Source organism: Symphalangus syndactylus, chromosome 10, assembly GCF_028878055.3.
Source record: "Symphalangus syndactylus isolate Jambi chromosome 10, NHGRI_mSymSyn1-v2.1_pri, whole genome shotgun sequence".
Taxonomy (NCBI): domain Eukaryota; kingdom Metazoa; phylum Chordata; class Mammalia; order Primates; family Hylobatidae; genus Symphalangus; species Symphalangus syndactylus.
Genome location: NC_072432.2, coordinates 115734197 through 115749820, shown reverse-complemented (window position 1 = coordinate 115749820; position 15624 = coordinate 115734197). Strand labels below are relative to the sequence as shown.

General features: G+C 53.6%; 1 protein-coding gene and 1 long non-coding RNA gene across 6 annotated transcripts in view; one reads left to right on the top strand and one right to left on the bottom strand.

Moving 5' to 3' along the window:
- The window catches only part of LOC129491400 (uncharacterized), a 39154-nt gene extending 33014 nt beyond the window's left edge, over nucleotides 1-6140 (bottom strand). The window contains exon 1 of the long non-coding RNA XR_008660541.2: nucleotides 5314-6140. This is a non-coding gene — a long non-coding RNA (uncharacterized lncRNA). The remainder of the gene's footprint in view (nucleotides 1-5313) is intronic.
- The window catches only part of PEBP4 (phosphatidylethanolamine binding protein 4), a 287960-nt gene extending 276231 nt beyond the window's left edge, over nucleotides 1-11729 (top strand). For all 5 annotated transcript variants that reach the window (XM_055295677.2, XM_055295676.2, XM_055295679.2 and 2 more), the window contains 2 exons: nucleotides 50-163; nucleotides 11447-11729. In XM_055295677.2, the coding sequence (XP_055151652.2) occupies nucleotides 50-163; nucleotides 11447-11601 (269 nt within the window). In that variant the 3' untranslated portion in view covers nucleotides 11602-11729. The remainder of the gene's footprint in view (nucleotides 1-49; nucleotides 164-11446) is intronic.
- The last annotated feature ends 3895 nt before the right edge of the window (nucleotides 11730-15624 follow it).

Below are 15624 nucleotides of genomic sequence, written 5' to 3'. Positions count from 1 at the left end.
CGGTAGTATGGGATGTTAATGCCCACCTCTCTCCTTCTTCTACCTGTAGCCTACCAGGCTCCCTCCCCACCAGCACATAGTGGCTTCCATCGCTACCAGTTCTTTGTCTATCTTCAGGAAGGAAAAGTCATCTCTCTCCTTCCCAAGGAAAACAAAACTCGAGGTAAGACCTTCCCATCCTTCCAGCCACCATCGGGGTGAATTCTGGGATGGAACCAACGCTTCATGCATTTACGGGGAAATTGGGGCCTTGACCCCCACTCATGAGCCTTGGAGACTGGGGTCGAAGGCTGATGTTTCTTGGGAGCGAACTGGAAGGAGTGCCCTAAAGATGTTGGCATCAGATGTGGTCTCCCTTGAGAAGTAAATCCCACAGACCAATGTGGAGGCTCCAGCTGGGTGGGTTGGTATGTAAGGCAGGGTCTCAAAGCAGGTGACTGGAGCCAGGGAGAAGAGTACCCCGAAACTTTGCATGTCATGTGCAGGCAGCTGCCCCTGAACTTTGGCAAGTCATTGTGCTCTGTAATTGAGTCTGATCTGGGCAAGAGGGCCCTGGAATGCCACCCTGCAGGTCTATCCTCATGGGTTGCTAATTACTGGGTCAGCTGTGCCATCTCAGTGATGAGGGGAAGATGTCCCCCACTATCCCCCCTCCACTAGCTTCTCTGAGCAGCCCTCCTTGGCTTCCGGAGCAGACCAACTCCCTATAGCCTCCTAATGGCGAACCCCACCTGCTTGGCCTCAGTCCTCCTGCCACCAGGGCCAGGGAGCAGGAGCAGTGGCCACTTGGCCACTGCAACATGCCACAAGTGACTCACCTGACCCAGTGTGAGCCATGCCTCCGACTCCCCCACCCACCATCTGAGCCTTAGATTTCTCTTCCAGAAAATGGGAAATAAAGCCATCCCTGCACTCTATCAGCTCCCCAACTTTAGGGAAAGGAAGACAATAGAGACTGCACAAATGCCATCTGAGAGTGCAAGGAACACGTCCCCCAGGCTGGCAGGAAGGCAAGTGGGAGGGTGGGTGTCGTCAGCCATTTCCTCTCACCCAGTGACCTTGACAAAACATCCACCCACTGGGAAGCCGGCACAGGTATTGCTACAACCGTGATGCTGGAGGCCCCAGAGGAGAGGAACACGGAGCCCAGAAAGGCACAGGTTGAGCGACAGGGCCCTTCAGATGTGCCGAGCAGGGCCCACCTATCACAGAGGGCTCCAGGCCACCCTGGGAGTGGAGCTGGTGCAAACTTTCCACCAGTGAACCTTCCCCAGGTGCCCTCAGCACCTTGCCAATCTGTGAATCTGTTTAAACGGCTTTGCCAAAGACATACTTTTAAGTTTAGATGCAGAGAGAAGGAGACAAAATTATGTATCTTGCCCAGACCAAGAAAAACTGTCTCCAGCACCCTGGCTACCGATCTCACCAAAGATGTTGGGACCTCAGCCTATGACATTCCCCCACCCATGGGGTTCTCATAAAATGAAGCAGTGCCTCTGAGCCCCACCATGAGACTCCGGGGTCACCATGCCTATGCCCAGGGCGGGAGTCTCTCGGGGGTGAAGTGCTTTCTGAAGGCAGGATGGAGGGAAGGATAGAGCATCGGGAGATGCCATGAGGAGGGACAGACAAGGGAGAGGAAGGGAGCTGCGTACACCAAAGACGCTTCCCTACTCTGCATGCTTGGGCTCCTGAGGCTTGACCACAGCCTGTCCTCCGGAAACACAGTGGCCTGAGGGACCAGCAAAGGCCTGACCCACCCCTGCTAGGATGCTGGTGACCAGGCAAGGAAGCCAAAACGCACTGGGCCTGAAACCCGTTGTTTGGTCTTGTGTACTTCCCCACCCCACCCCTTGACCCACCTTTTGTCCATGGGGAACTTGGAAACTGGACTTGCATCTGTACAGGGTTTAAAATGGCCCTCCCAGGCTGGGAGGGATTACATGCCTGTAATCCCAGCACTTTGGGAGACTGAGGTGGGCGGATCACGAGGTCAAGAGATTGAGACCATCCTGGCTAACACGGTGAAACCCTGACTCTACTAAAAATACAAAAAAAAAAAAAAATTAGCCGGGCGTGGCGGTGGGTGCCTGTAGTACCAGCTACTCCGGAGGCTGAGGCAGGAGAATGGCATGAACCCGGGAGGTGGAGCTTGTAGTGAGCCGAGATCATGCCACTACACTCCAGCCTGGGGATAGAGCAAGACTCCGTCTAAAAAAAAAAAAAAAAAAAAAAAAAAGCCTCCCAGATGAAAGCCCCAGCCAAGGTCCCAGTCTTGCCATGTGATGCCTTCCATGTGCCCAGTGCTGTGCTGGGAACTTCAGAGGAGACACAATCAAGGGCACCAGGAATTTTCCCTGCCCCCAAGTGGCTTATAGTCTACTTTGGAAACAATTAAACAACAATGCAGAGCAGATTGTAATTAAACACTTAATTGTGTGATTCTAACTGTAAGGACAATTGGAAGTCTGTGGACTCAGGGATAGATCTCTTCCCTTCCTGTCATGCCCTTCCCTCCAGAACACTGTGCTCTCTCCAGCCAGAGAGGATATAAAGGTGTCTTATTGTAGAGTGAGGCAATCTGGACTCCCCTCTCTCTAGTTAGTAGTTTCACTTTGAGGCCAAACAATGAACCTCGCTGGGCCTCGGTTTTCTCATCTAGAAAATGAGGGGTTGGCTCCAGATGATCTACAAATTTCTCTGGCCCTGAGGCCATGGGGAGGAGGTTGGAGCAGGGCTGGGCCCTAGAGAAGGAGGAAATCTGAATCCTTGAGTGAGGGAAGAGGGACCTCTGGGTTGGAGAAACCACAGATTTTTTTTTTTAAGTGAGAAAATGGAGGGGAAGGGGGAAAACAAGGTTCTTGAAGGTCCAGCAGAGGAATGGCTTTTGCAGGTTGACTCTGGGAAGCCATTAGAGATTATTTGCCAGAGAAGCAACACTCAAAAGTCACTCTTTGGAGATGATGAAACTGAAGGGGCAGGCAGAACTGACCAGAATGAGAAGACAGGACACTACCAGAGGGGTCGAGACATAAGGCGGTGAGTTGTAGATGAACCCAGAGGTTATTGCAAAAGCAGAAACCCCAGATCCTTGCACGATGTTGAAACACTCAGGGCCTGGTGCTCTCTGAAGCACCTGGACAGTGTCTAGGGACTTATGGAGCCCAGGGCTGGACCAGTGCTTGGGAGGACAGAGCATGGGGTCCTGCCAATGAACACAGGCCCCAGGACTTGCCTTGATCTAGATTTATCTCCATGGGAGAGAATCCGTGGAGGAAGCAGGGTGTCAGGGGTTGGGAGGGGGGCAGTGTGGTGTAACCAGCTGCTTGTGTCCCCTGGGTGAACAGGCAGGAAAAGCTTCTAGAGACTCGAGGGGAAAGGTCAGCCTACAGGAGCCAGGTAGAGGGGCGTCTATGGCAGATGGGCCACTGAACCCCATCCTGTTCAGGCCTCTTCCCTCCCTGGATCTTATGGGTAAATGACAGGCTTAGGGTGAAGAAGGGGGCTTCAGATGATTCTAGTAGAGCCTGTCATGACTATATAGGGGGATGTGGGGATGGCACTGTTCAGACCCAAGGAGGTGAAACCCTCCCCAGGATTCCTCTTTTTACTGTGACTCCAGGACAGTGTACATGTGGTCAGTAAATGAGATCTTGACATCCCAACTCTGACTGTTTGACCTTGGCCAGGTGACCTCCCCTCCCTGGGCCTCGATTTTGACCTCATCAAGAAAGGGGGTTGGACTAGTTGATCGTCAATTGAATGACCTGAAATTGATTTGCTCCCAGCTTCCTGAGATGTCCTCGCCTCCCTGTTCTGCCAAATAAATGCAGGGACCAGCTGATGAGGCTCGACTTTCCCAGCCAGCCTCGACATTTCCTAGTAGAGGTCTTCCATCAGACCCCAGGAGGCCAGGAGCACAGCAAGGGTCCTGGAGGGGCTTAGAGCTACCCTGCTTCTAGCTGATGAAACCCTGCCGTGCCACCCCACTCCTCCTACCTTTGCCCAGCTCCTTCCTCTCTGGCCACTTTTGAACCATGCCTGGCATAAGTCAGTAATGCCTTCTGCATTCGCTCAGCTGTTGCCAGATGCCTAGTGTATACTTGGCACTGTTTTGGGTGCTATAAGAAGTCACCATGTGTTGGTGTCCCTGCTCTCATCCATGTGTGGAGTCACCCTGGCGTAGCTCTATGGATAGGGGGTGCTCACTGAGTGAGTCAGGGGAGATATTCAAACAGCACAAGCATAACCGGTCCCCAATAAGGGAGGAGCAGAGAGACCCCTGAACTCTAAACAGTCTTAACTGGTGCCTCTGGCAAGGGCTGGCCGGCCAGCATCACAGGACAGCTGTGTGACGCTTGTCCCAAAGGCCACACTTTGCCTTTCCAGATTTGCAGCCGCCATTATCTCAGGCCTGTGACATACTGGGCTGTCTCCCTCTGATTCTAAGTGAATACTCCTCTGAGGGGGACACCTTCCCTTCCAGGCAGATTTCATTTGCACCTTGTACTATTGCCCTTGTGTGCGGCACACTGCCAGAACGTCCCTGAACTACTTCTTCGCTCACATCTGCCTGCTCACCACTGCCCATCTGGGCATCTCATTCTCCCCTTCCCAGACCCGCAATGCCTTGCCCACCTTCCAAGCACCAGTCCCAGCTGCTGGCCCCCCATCATGCCCTCTAGAACAACCCCACAGGGCTGATCCACTCAGCCAGGCTTCCTCCCGCCTGCTGTTGGCATCTCTAGTCTTCTCCACTCACACAACATTTGTTGTGCCTCCCCAGACATCTGCTTTGATCTCTTTTGTATTTCTAAATCACTTGCCACTCCTGGCGGCCCCCCTTCCACCATTAGACTATCAGTTCCTTGAGAGAAGCGCTCACCTCCGCCTTCTTTCCCTTCTCCCACCTGTCCCTGTGCCCAGCCCACTGTTGGCTTTCAGTCAATGAGTGTGTCTGTGTGTGGGACACACCCACATATGCACATCCACAAGCCATTCACACACATGGATCTGCACGTTCTCACACCCCCACATTCACAAACACACGTCAGCTTCCCTCAGCACCTGAGAAGGCAGCCACCTCTGTGAGTACCATGCCCACAAGTGACAGTCTCTGCATTGATTGACATCCTCCCTGTCCCAATCCCAGGCAGGCAGGGCTGCCTCTCCACCAGCCTCTCCACCAGCCACCCCGTCCCTCCCTGCCCTTTCCCTTGCCAACCATGTCAAGGGGGCAGGACAGTGGCCATCACCCCTACCCCAGGGCAAACAAGGAAAGCAAAGCCTGAAACAGTGAGTGGCATGACTTACCAAGGGCATCCACAGTTAACAGCCATTTGACTTTCTTCTGACTTCCAGGGAAGGGCTCTTTGCACCTGCCACCACCTTGCCTACATCCCTGCTTTCCTGACCCAGACCACCAGACTTTTGGGCACCAGTGGGGTTACAGACAGAGCGCAGTTGCATCCTGCTGTCCCAGGCCTCCTTGGCCAGCAGCAGCTGCCCAGAATGGTCCACACACACACCTGCTCCCTGGCTGTGGCTGAGCCTCAGAATCCTGGGGAGCAGTGGTCTGTGCCACACCACACCTCAGTCACCTCACCCAGAGGTGTCACAAGCCAGCCTCACACTCCTCTTGCAAGCGAGCAGGGGAAATCCCGTCTCTGCCCCACGAGAGGACATGCCACAGCTTGTTCCAGAAGCCACTCCAAGGCCGAGTGCCCAGGATGGTGTCAACGTGCTGGAAACTAACGGGCAAGAGAGGCTCAGGTCACCACCTCCAGGGCATCCTCAGGGCCTTCAGAGGGGAAACTTGCTCCCTGCAAAATGGAAGTCCTGGGCCAAGCAGCCATAAGCCGCTCCCTAGCACCACAGGCACCCAAATTCGGCAGCTCAGAGGTGGAGCCACCCACTCACGGAGGTCAGAGAGGAGAGACGGGCAGGGACTTGCCACGCAGGGGGTTGAAGTCTTGCTTGTGGCATCTGAAGGCATGCAGGCCTCGGTGGGTGAGAAAGAAGTGGAATCGTGGGGCCAAGGGCAGCAGAGCCCCACGAAGCTGCAAGAGTAGGAGATGTTGCTGCAGAGGGATGAGGCTGGGAGGAAATCCACCAGCCTAGTAGCAGAACACAGCAGCGCATGGTGTCAGGAAGCATGGAGGGAAAAGGCCTGAGAGGAAAGGGGGCCCTGCCTGGAGAGCAGCCCCCGCCCTCAGACTGCCCCCCCACCAGCGCACACACAGACAGACACAAACACACTTAGCCCACCCTCGTGACCTCCCGTGGTGGTTCACCTGGCCCAGCCCCAGCATCCCCCAGGGCCCAGCCCCTGATCGCTGTGTGGGCTTGTGGCAGGAGGTGTTCTTCCTCCAAAGGGCCCCACCCACCTGGCCCAGCGGGTAGAACTGGGGGCCTGGCAGCCGCCCAGCTGGGGCCATCCCAGGCAACACTCAGACAGGCGCCCAGGCTGGGAACCGCCTGAAATCTCCATGAGCCCCAGGCAGACCTCCTCAAGAAACAAGTCCCAGTCCAGCCAAACAGCCATCCCGAGCAATATTGAACACTTTGTGAAGAAACCACACAGATAAGCCCCCAGATTCTACCCAAAACTCCAGCCAACTGTCGCCACTACCAAATATTGGAATTTATCGCTGGGAGCTAAACTGGCAGCTTGAAGTCTCCCATCCTCCTGATCCCTTTCCCGCCCCACCCCCAGCTGCAGAAGGGAGGAGACCGAGGGGATGCACTGGCTGGACAATTAGAACCAGCTTCCACTCTTCAGCCCTCCTGGGTCCTCTCTCCAGAGGAGACGCGGGTCACCCCTCACTACCCCGAAACTCCCCTGGCACCCCCTCCCTCTCACTCCTGCCAAAGTCAAAGTGCCCCCCACTACCCCAAAGCCTCTTGAGCCCGCAGGATCAGCCACTCAGCAAATCTCCTCCCGGAGTAATTGGATGTGATGGAACGAGGGCTTTTCAGGTCCTGAGTGGAAGTCTCCGGATGTCATTTAATGGCATAAAAAATAAAAGGCTCAGGCCTCCCGCCTACCACCGCCAGGACATCATTAATCTCGGCAGAAAGGTATCAGCGCTTCTATCAATGTGGCCAGTCCCGTGACGAGCCAGACAAATTACAGACCTGAGCCGGGCTCTCTGTGGGGCGGTTATTAGGCTGGAGTTGAGTTTTTGTTTTTTTCTTTGGGGCCACCATCCCCCAACAAGAAGCAGTGGTGCCCTTACCTAAGGGGAGAGGCAGCGAGGCCAGGGAAGAGGGTGATCACCTTGGGTAGATACAGGACACCACCTGAAGGAACAGGGCTGTTCAGAGCCAGAGCCAGTGACCCCTGTCCTTACAGAGACTGCCCTGGGACAAGAGGCTGCCACAGCTCCAACCTCAAGGGCTCAGCAACCCACTCCCTTTTCTCCAGCCCACCTGAACAGGGGCCCATGGGAGAATGGAGCTGGGGTGGGGGGACATCTCCCTCCCTCAGCTTCCTACCCCACTTCCCAGGCTAAGAGGGAAATACATCAGGACAAAAATACTGAGGACCAAGGACCAGTCAGGTGGGAAGTGTCCCTTGGCTACAGCAGGGTCACCCAGGAAGTGCTGTCCTTGGCTGTTGGGAAGTCTTAAGGGTGGGCCTGGCTAGGTGCGGTGGCTTACATCTGTAATCCCAGCACTTTGGGAGGCCCAGGCAGAAGGATCACTTGGGCCAGGAGTTTGAGATCAGCCTGGGCAACATAGGGAGACCCTGTCTCTACAAATAATTTTTTTTTAATTCCCCGGGTGTGGTAGCACACAACTGTGGTTCCAGCTACTCGGGAGGCTGAGGCAAGAAGATCACCTGAGCCTGGGAGGTCAAGGCTATATGAGCAGTGATAGTGCCACTGCACCCCGGCCTGGAGAATGGGCCTGCCGAAGGGAATCCAGGGGTGTCACTAGGGGTGGGGACCTTGTCTGCTAGGGACCCAGACTACAAAGTTCTACTGCTGGCCAAGGCCACCCTTTGAAAGACCAGACTGTGATTAGTTTTGTATTACTTGTATTATATTAGAAACTCGCCGAGGGCAGGGGGTAAAATAAGGCAGCTCCGCTGACCCCATGCCTGGCAGAGGACCAGGGTGATGGCTGCCAGTGTTAAAGGGGCCCTGGGGTCTGACCTCTTCTAAGAGCTTGCACTTCTGGCAGGGGAGCAGACGCCCCATTCTACCAAGTCCTGCAAGGGGGCCAGGGTAAGCTGGACGTGGCAGAGCACCTCTCAGTCTCTCAGATGCCTGCTTAGCCCTAACTGGCCCAATGGAGTGGTTCAGAGTTTGTCCAGCACGTGACAAACCACTCCCAAACAGTAGAAAGCCAGCCTCACAGATTTGGGAAGCTTGGGGTGGAGAGAGTGACTGTCAAGACCTGCCCCAGGGCTGTTTCCAAACATTCCTGCCATCATCACAGTCCCTGGGACTAAAGCTCCAAGGAGGAGCCCCTTCCCCAGCTGCCGAAGACAGGAGACATCTTTCTGCCCTAGAGCCTAATAGGCCAGGCACAGAGTTGTGGCGCAGAAACCCCCCGGTGGCTCTAGATAAGGTTATCAGGCTCTCCCCTTGGCCCCCATCTGGAACATCGCTGAAATCTAACATCTCTCATCACTAACATCTTTCCTATCAGCACTGACCAGTAAGTGAGAGTGCCAGGGCTGCTGCATCTGGCTATGCAGGATGAGAACAGCACCCCCTACGGTTGTGCAGGGATCAACCTGTACATCATATGCGGCAGCCCTGTCCTGAGATGCCCAGGCCTCTGTGTTCCAGCCACAGGGCAGGTGGCTCATGAGACAGGCATCAGACAGCTTCCTCCTCCTTTCTCCCTTCAGCCAAGGCCTCCTACCACCAAGGCCTCTGAAGTGCCCACACTGCCCCTACCCTCATCCCAGGAAGAGCCTGGCCTGGGTGCGTTCAGAGTACAGTGGAGTGGCCCAAGCACAGACAGCAGCGCTGCCCTCTTCCTGCCTGGCCGCGGACTCTCTGCCTCTCGGGGACAGCAGTGCCATTCAGGAAGGGACTTTCCTCTGAGCGGTGACCACAGAAGCCACAGCCTCCTAGCTCTCCAGCTCTCCCCACACACCCCAAGGGCCTGATTCACCCCCTCTGCCTTCTAGAACTTGCCCTCTGTGGCAGGAAATGGGGTGTAAGGAGTTGCGGCCGAGCCAGGAAAGGAGGCAGCAAGAGGCTAGCCAGCACGGGGACTGGGTTTCAGGAGCTGGCCAGGGAGCCGGAGAACCACAGGGCTGTCGACTTGGGACTGGAAAGGAACCACGAGTCCCCCAGGGCACTGAAGGCTCAGAGGCTTCCGAACTGTCGAGAGGAGTCAGCTCTCGCTCTGGATGCAGGGGATTTCTTCCCCACAGCTTGCCCCGGCCTCGTGATGGGTTTCAATTCCCTTCCTGCCATGCATGTTCCTTCCTGCCCTACGGTGGGGAAGGCCCCCTCCTCCCTGTTCCTGCCACACACCAATTCACCCATAAGCCCTTATTACCCTGGGGCGCGCGCACACACACACACACACCAGCATACACACATGCACCCACACATACACATGTGTGTGCACACTCGTTCCCAGGGTCATAATACCATAATTCCTTTCCTTCCAGCCAGCCGGGCTCCTGGGATGCAGAGGCTCAGGCACAGCCCCTCTGAAAGGACACTCAGGTGACACCGAGCCTCCTAGGAGAACCCGGCTGCAGTCAGTACACCTCTAGTGGGAGAGGCTTTCTCAGCACCTTGACCACCCTTTCTGCAAAATAACTCCTGGAACTCCTTGTTTTCCAGCCCCCCTGGGCCCCATCTGAGCATGCAGTCACGGAGTCGGATAGGATTTGAGGGAATCTGCAAAGGCCTTTCCCCATCCCTGCCCCTACGAAGCTTCCTTGCCAGTACCCCACCTTGTGCCCCAGTCATCCCATCTGTGAAGTGGGAATGGGAACAGTCCTCCCTTTTTAGGATTGGTGTGAGGATTAAGCGAATTATGTGTCAAGCTCTTACAGTAGTACCAACACATAGGAAGCACAGAAATTGGGGTGTTACTGCTATTATTTGCATTATTCTTATTGTTATTTTGGGTTTCGGATTAAAAATTATCCTCTCCTTGAGAACATCTTTGAAATGTCAGCAGCCTCTGGGAGGCAGGAACGCTTTAATGGGCTTGATATCTTAATTGCTATGAAAAGGATGGTGGGTGCTGGCCGAGGAGACAGGTAGGTGGAAGGGTGGGTGGCCCGTGAGTCTCAGGTGAGGCTCTGAGAGCTGCCAGCCCCTTGCCCTCTTCTGTCTGGATATCAAAGGTGACTGGTCTCCATTAATCCACTGTATATCGACCACTGCCTAGCTCTGCTCTGGACAGGGTCTTCCCCAGGCACTCTCTCTCCACCTGGGAGGTTACTGCATTTAGCAAAACAACAACAACAAAAAAAGTAGGATGCCCAGTAAAATTTGAATTCCAGATAAACAACGAAAAAATAATTCATGTAAGTATGCTCCATGCAGAATGTGGGACATGCTCACACCAACAAACGATTTGCTGTTTATCTGAGATTCAAATTAAACTACTTCCTCCCTTTTCCTGGCAAGCATCTGCCCGGGGTGCCTGACACCCAGGGTTTGGGAAACAAGAACGTGGGAATATGCCTCTGACCACTTCCCTCAGCCTCACTCCATGCCCCGGGCTGTGCCCTCCTTGCCCTGCCACAAGGCCTGTTCACACTTGCCCCGGAAGATGCGCCTCCCTGTACACCCTTGTATTTTCTCCCCCTGAGGAGGAACCCCTCTGACCTGGGCACTGTCTGGGCTTCTGCAGGCCCAGCTCCCCCGCCAGGGTCCAGAGGCTGCCTCTCCACCTCTGCCACGGGGAAGGAACCCTGGTGCACCCCTGTCCTGGGACAGAGAGGAGGAGGTGGTTGGGGTTTAGGGGAGAAGATTGAAAGAAGAGCACAGATACTTACCCCAATCTCAGCCCCAGCAGCAGGGGTGAGCAGGTGTGAAGGAAAGCAGCGGTGAAGCCTCCAGTCCTGGGGTCAGGGGAGCCTGCAGGGAGAGGGCATTAGCAGAGGAAGTGGGCAGCCCGCATGACTGGGCTTCCTTTCTGCCCGGGAGCGAGAAAGCAGTTTTGCTAAACAGAGGCGCTGGGGAAGGAGACTCAGGCATCCTTGACTCGGGCTGGGCCCTCAGTCCCCATTGCCCTCTGGGGAGCAGGCAGCTCTGCTGCTGTTCAGAGGCTCTGCTAACATCTGGGGGCTGCCTCTGCGGCAGGAGCCAGAAGCTCCCCCAGCCACTACGCCCCATGGTCATCACATCACCTGCTGCCTCGGCTCCTCCGAGCCGGCCTCCCTCTCAGGCCCCCGCCAGCTTTAAAATTCATGGCTCTTTCTCACTGCCTCCCTGTGGTCTGTTTGTCCTTCCAGGCTCTTGGAAAATGGACAGATTTCTGAACCGCTTCCACCTGGGCGAACCTGAAGCAAGCACCCAGTTCATGACCCAGAACTACCAGGACTCGCCAACCCTCCAGGCTCCCAGAGGAGGGGCCAGCAAGCCCAAGCACAAAACCAGGCAGAGATAGCTGCCTGCTAGATGGCAGGCTTTGCCATCCAGGCACGTGGCCACACTGCCCACCACCGACGATGTAGGTATGGAACCCCCTCTGGATACAGAACCCCTTCTTTTCCAAATTAAAAAAAAAATCATCCAGGGCTTGGTGCTTTGCTTCCTAGCTTGTATTCCTTTGAAAAGCAACAAGAGGAACTCGGCCAATATCCAGCACTGGGGACCGAGGCTTTCCTGTAAATGCAAGGGGTTGGGTGGGGAGTGGGGGGAATAGACAGACAGGCAGGATATAGTGATTCCTATGCCTGAACTGTCACTGAGTTGCTGTGGGACCTCACGGAAACCTCTTACCCTCCCCAAAGTTCTGCTCCCTTGGCTGTGACATGGAGGTAGGAAGAAGTGGGAGAGGGTGGTTGGTTTATCACCATGGGCCTTTCCAGCTCTGACATTTGACATTCATTCAGCGACTATTATTGCATGTGGGATGCACCTGGCCTTCCTCTAGGCACTGGGGATGCATGCCTCCCTCATCCCCATGCATGCTTGGATAAGGCAGACACAGCATGGTGCTCACCTCATGGAGCTTCCAGTCTAGCAGGGGAAGGAAATATCCCCAACAAATGATAAACTGTGATAAGTATGATGAGGGTATAAAGGGGGCCTGATTTCTGATGGAGAGGAAGGGTTGAAGACTCAGGCAGAGCCCTGATGTTTAACTTCAGGGCTGAAAAGTGGGCTAGGGGTTACCAGGTGAGTAGATACAGGAATACAGAACATTCCAAAGTTCCTCCGAGCCCCTGTGGCTAGCAGGGGCATGCATGGCATCTTCCAGGAAATGAAAGGCCCGTGGTGTGGCTGCCACAAAGTATGAAAGGGCAAGAACAGTATGATGGGTGGGCAAAGGCCAGACCATGCCAGGCCTTTGTTGCCATGTTAAAGCTCTGGATTGTATCCAAAAAGCAGTGGGAAATCATTAAATGATAAGTAGATCGGGCCAGGCATGGTGGCTCGTGCCTATAATCCCAGTGCTTTGGAAGGCCATGGACGGAGGATCGCTTGAAGCCAAGAGTTCAAGACCAGCCAGGGCAGCATAGGGAGACCCCCGTGCCTACAAAAATAAGAGTAAAAAATTAGCCAGGTATGGTGGTGGATGCCTGTAGTCCCAGCTACTCAGGAGGCTGGCATAGGAGAATCACCTGGGCCCAGGAGTTTGAGACTGCAGTGATCTATGAATCTATGATTGTGCCACTGCCCTCCAGCCTGGGCAACCGAGCAAGATCTCATCTCTAAAAAATTAATAAAATAAAATTAAAAATAGATTGGAGAGGCAGATGGCATAATCAGATGTATGCTTTTAGAAAGCTGTGAGTAACGCCAGGTGCAGTGGCTCACGCCTATAATCCCAGCCAAGGTGGGCAAATCACCTGAGGTCAGGACTTCGAGACCAGCCTGACTAACATGGTGAAACCCTGTCTCTACTAAAAATACAAAAACTAGCCGGGCATAATGGTGGGCACCTGTAATCCCAGCTACTTGGGAGGCTGAAGCAGAAGAATCGCTTGAACCCGGGAGGCAGAGGTTGCAGTGAGCCGAGATCGCACCACTGCACTCCAGCCTGGGCGACAAAGTGAGACTCTGTCTCGAAAAGAAAAGAAAAGAAAAAAGAAAAGAAAAGAAAAGGAAAGAAAAGAAAAGAAGAAAAGAAAAGAAAAGAAAAGAAAAGAAAGCTGTGAATAAATTCTTAGGTATCTGCAAGGAAAGGACTTTCGTCATCTAAATTCCCTGGACTTTCTCTGCAGGCCTCTTGACTTCCCCACCCGAGGACCCCTGGGAGACCCTTCCCTGCTACAATCTCATTCCCAGCCTAAAGTTCTGGAGGCCCCTCGCCTCCCCACCACCACTCCAGTCCTTTCGGCACCCCTAACACCCCCTTCAGTTCAGTTTCCCTCCACGAGTTAATAACCCCGTCTCCTTGGCTAGCATGTAGCGATGTTGGTGACTCATGTGTGCAAAGTGCTTTGAGATCCCCAGATGAAAAGAACAAGCTGTACCTGGGAACAGGGTTCTTACCATCTTAGAGTGCTGCCCCTCGTTCGCTGGAAGGCAGAGGGCCCTAGATGACCCCTCAGCCCAGCTGAGCATGCTTTTAACTAGTGGAACAATTTTAGTGGTGGGGATCTGAAGAATACAGCGGGGCTGGAGGTTTGAGTTTGTGAATGGGAGAGAATTGAATGATGCCCCCTTCATTGATAGATTCGGCTCCCTGGCCAGGTAATGGGCACCAAATTCTGATGCTCCAGAAGGACATTTTATGCCAGCCCAAGGTAAAAGAAAGCCCGGGCAGTAGAAATTGTGGAGCCTCCCCACTTATTTCTACCCCACCAGGCAAGCCTGCAAGCCTGCCAGCTGACATAAAATAAGAAGCAAAAGGAAGTGTCCATTGGCATGGAAGGCAGCCTCGCAAGGGACTTTCTGGGTCCCCTATTCCCTGGGACCTTCTCCCCACAGCCCCCACCCCACCAGACTCAGAATGTAATTGGCAGCTCCGGTTGGTGCCCAGGGCCAGGATAAATAGAAGGTCAGCTTCCTAGAGCAGCCCCAAATCGAGACACATCCTCCCCTCTTCTGCTTTTAATTCACTGTGGCTAGCATGTTTATTTTGGGTGAAGAAAAAAAATCGGATGTTTATCCTTCGAGGAAATTATCGGCTTGCTTTCTTTCCTTCCCCCAACCCCCTCCTTCCTTTTGACTTGACATTTTGGGCTTTGAGTCTAGCTGCTGGAGAGACCCCCACCCTCCTGGCCCCAAAACGTGAAAAAAGAACAAAGCTGGCCCAGGCTCTAGGCTGAAGCCAGCCCCGGCCAGGCGATCCCTGGAAACCACAGAGAAGGAGGTACCAGTTGTGGAGAGGGGAAACCTGGAGGCCATGGGGACCTTGGGAAAAACCCAGCCTTGACGGCGCTTTCCGCCTGCAGAACCCTTTAGGCCTCTCATCCCTTTTGTTTGCACCACCTCCTCCAGGAAGAAACCAGATGAACAGCTAAATTGCTTTGAGATCTCCAATGAAGCAGCTAAGAAAAATATAAGGGAACATTAGTGACCCCTTTACCAGGATAAAGAGAACTGACATTATTATTATCATCATTGTAATCAGATGCATTTATTGAGCACTTTCTGCATACCAGGTATTACACAAAATGCCTAATGTGTGGTATCTCACTGAATGCATCCCCATGCTACTTCATGGCCTTCTGGGGGCCTTCATACATGTTCTCTCATTTGATTGTCACAACACCCTAATAAAGTGGGTGTTATTCTTATTTTAGAGATGAGGAAACTGACATTCCCATAAGTTAAGGAACCTACTCCCTATTCCATAACTAGTCATGGTGGAATCTAGTGTTAACTCAAGCCTCCTCAGGTGTAGTATTTAAAGGAAAACTGTACTCTAATTTTACTCTCTTGGCTGTATAAGATAAAAGCTAGATCAGGATCTGGAGTGGGACAAAGAGAGAGGGCCGGAATTTCCAGAATAAATTTAGGGGACTCTTCTCCAAGGGTCTTTCCTTACTCCAGGTTAAGCCATCCTGGACCATGTGTGATTTGTGGGGATGGCCAGGGTTCCTGGATACTCAAGTCAATAGCCTGGCCCAACCCAAGGCCCTTACCATCCCTCCCCACCTGCCCACAGCCACTACGCCAGCAGTTTACCATCCTTAGTCCATTGAATGACCCCTCTCCCTCCCCATCATTCCTGTATGATAACTGCTCTTAGGTAAGGAAGAAAGGTAGAAAAGAAGGGAAAGCCACCTAGGAAGGCTCCCGAGTGATGATATTGATGATGGTGATGATGATGGTAATGGGCGATGATGCTGATGGTGATGGTGATGATGAGATGATGGTGATGATGATGATAATCATGGTGATGGTGATAATGAAGTGATGGTGATGGTGGTGATGATGGCAATGGTGATGATGATGGTGATGGTGATGATGATCATGGTGATGTGATGGTGATGATAAGGTGATAGTGATGGTG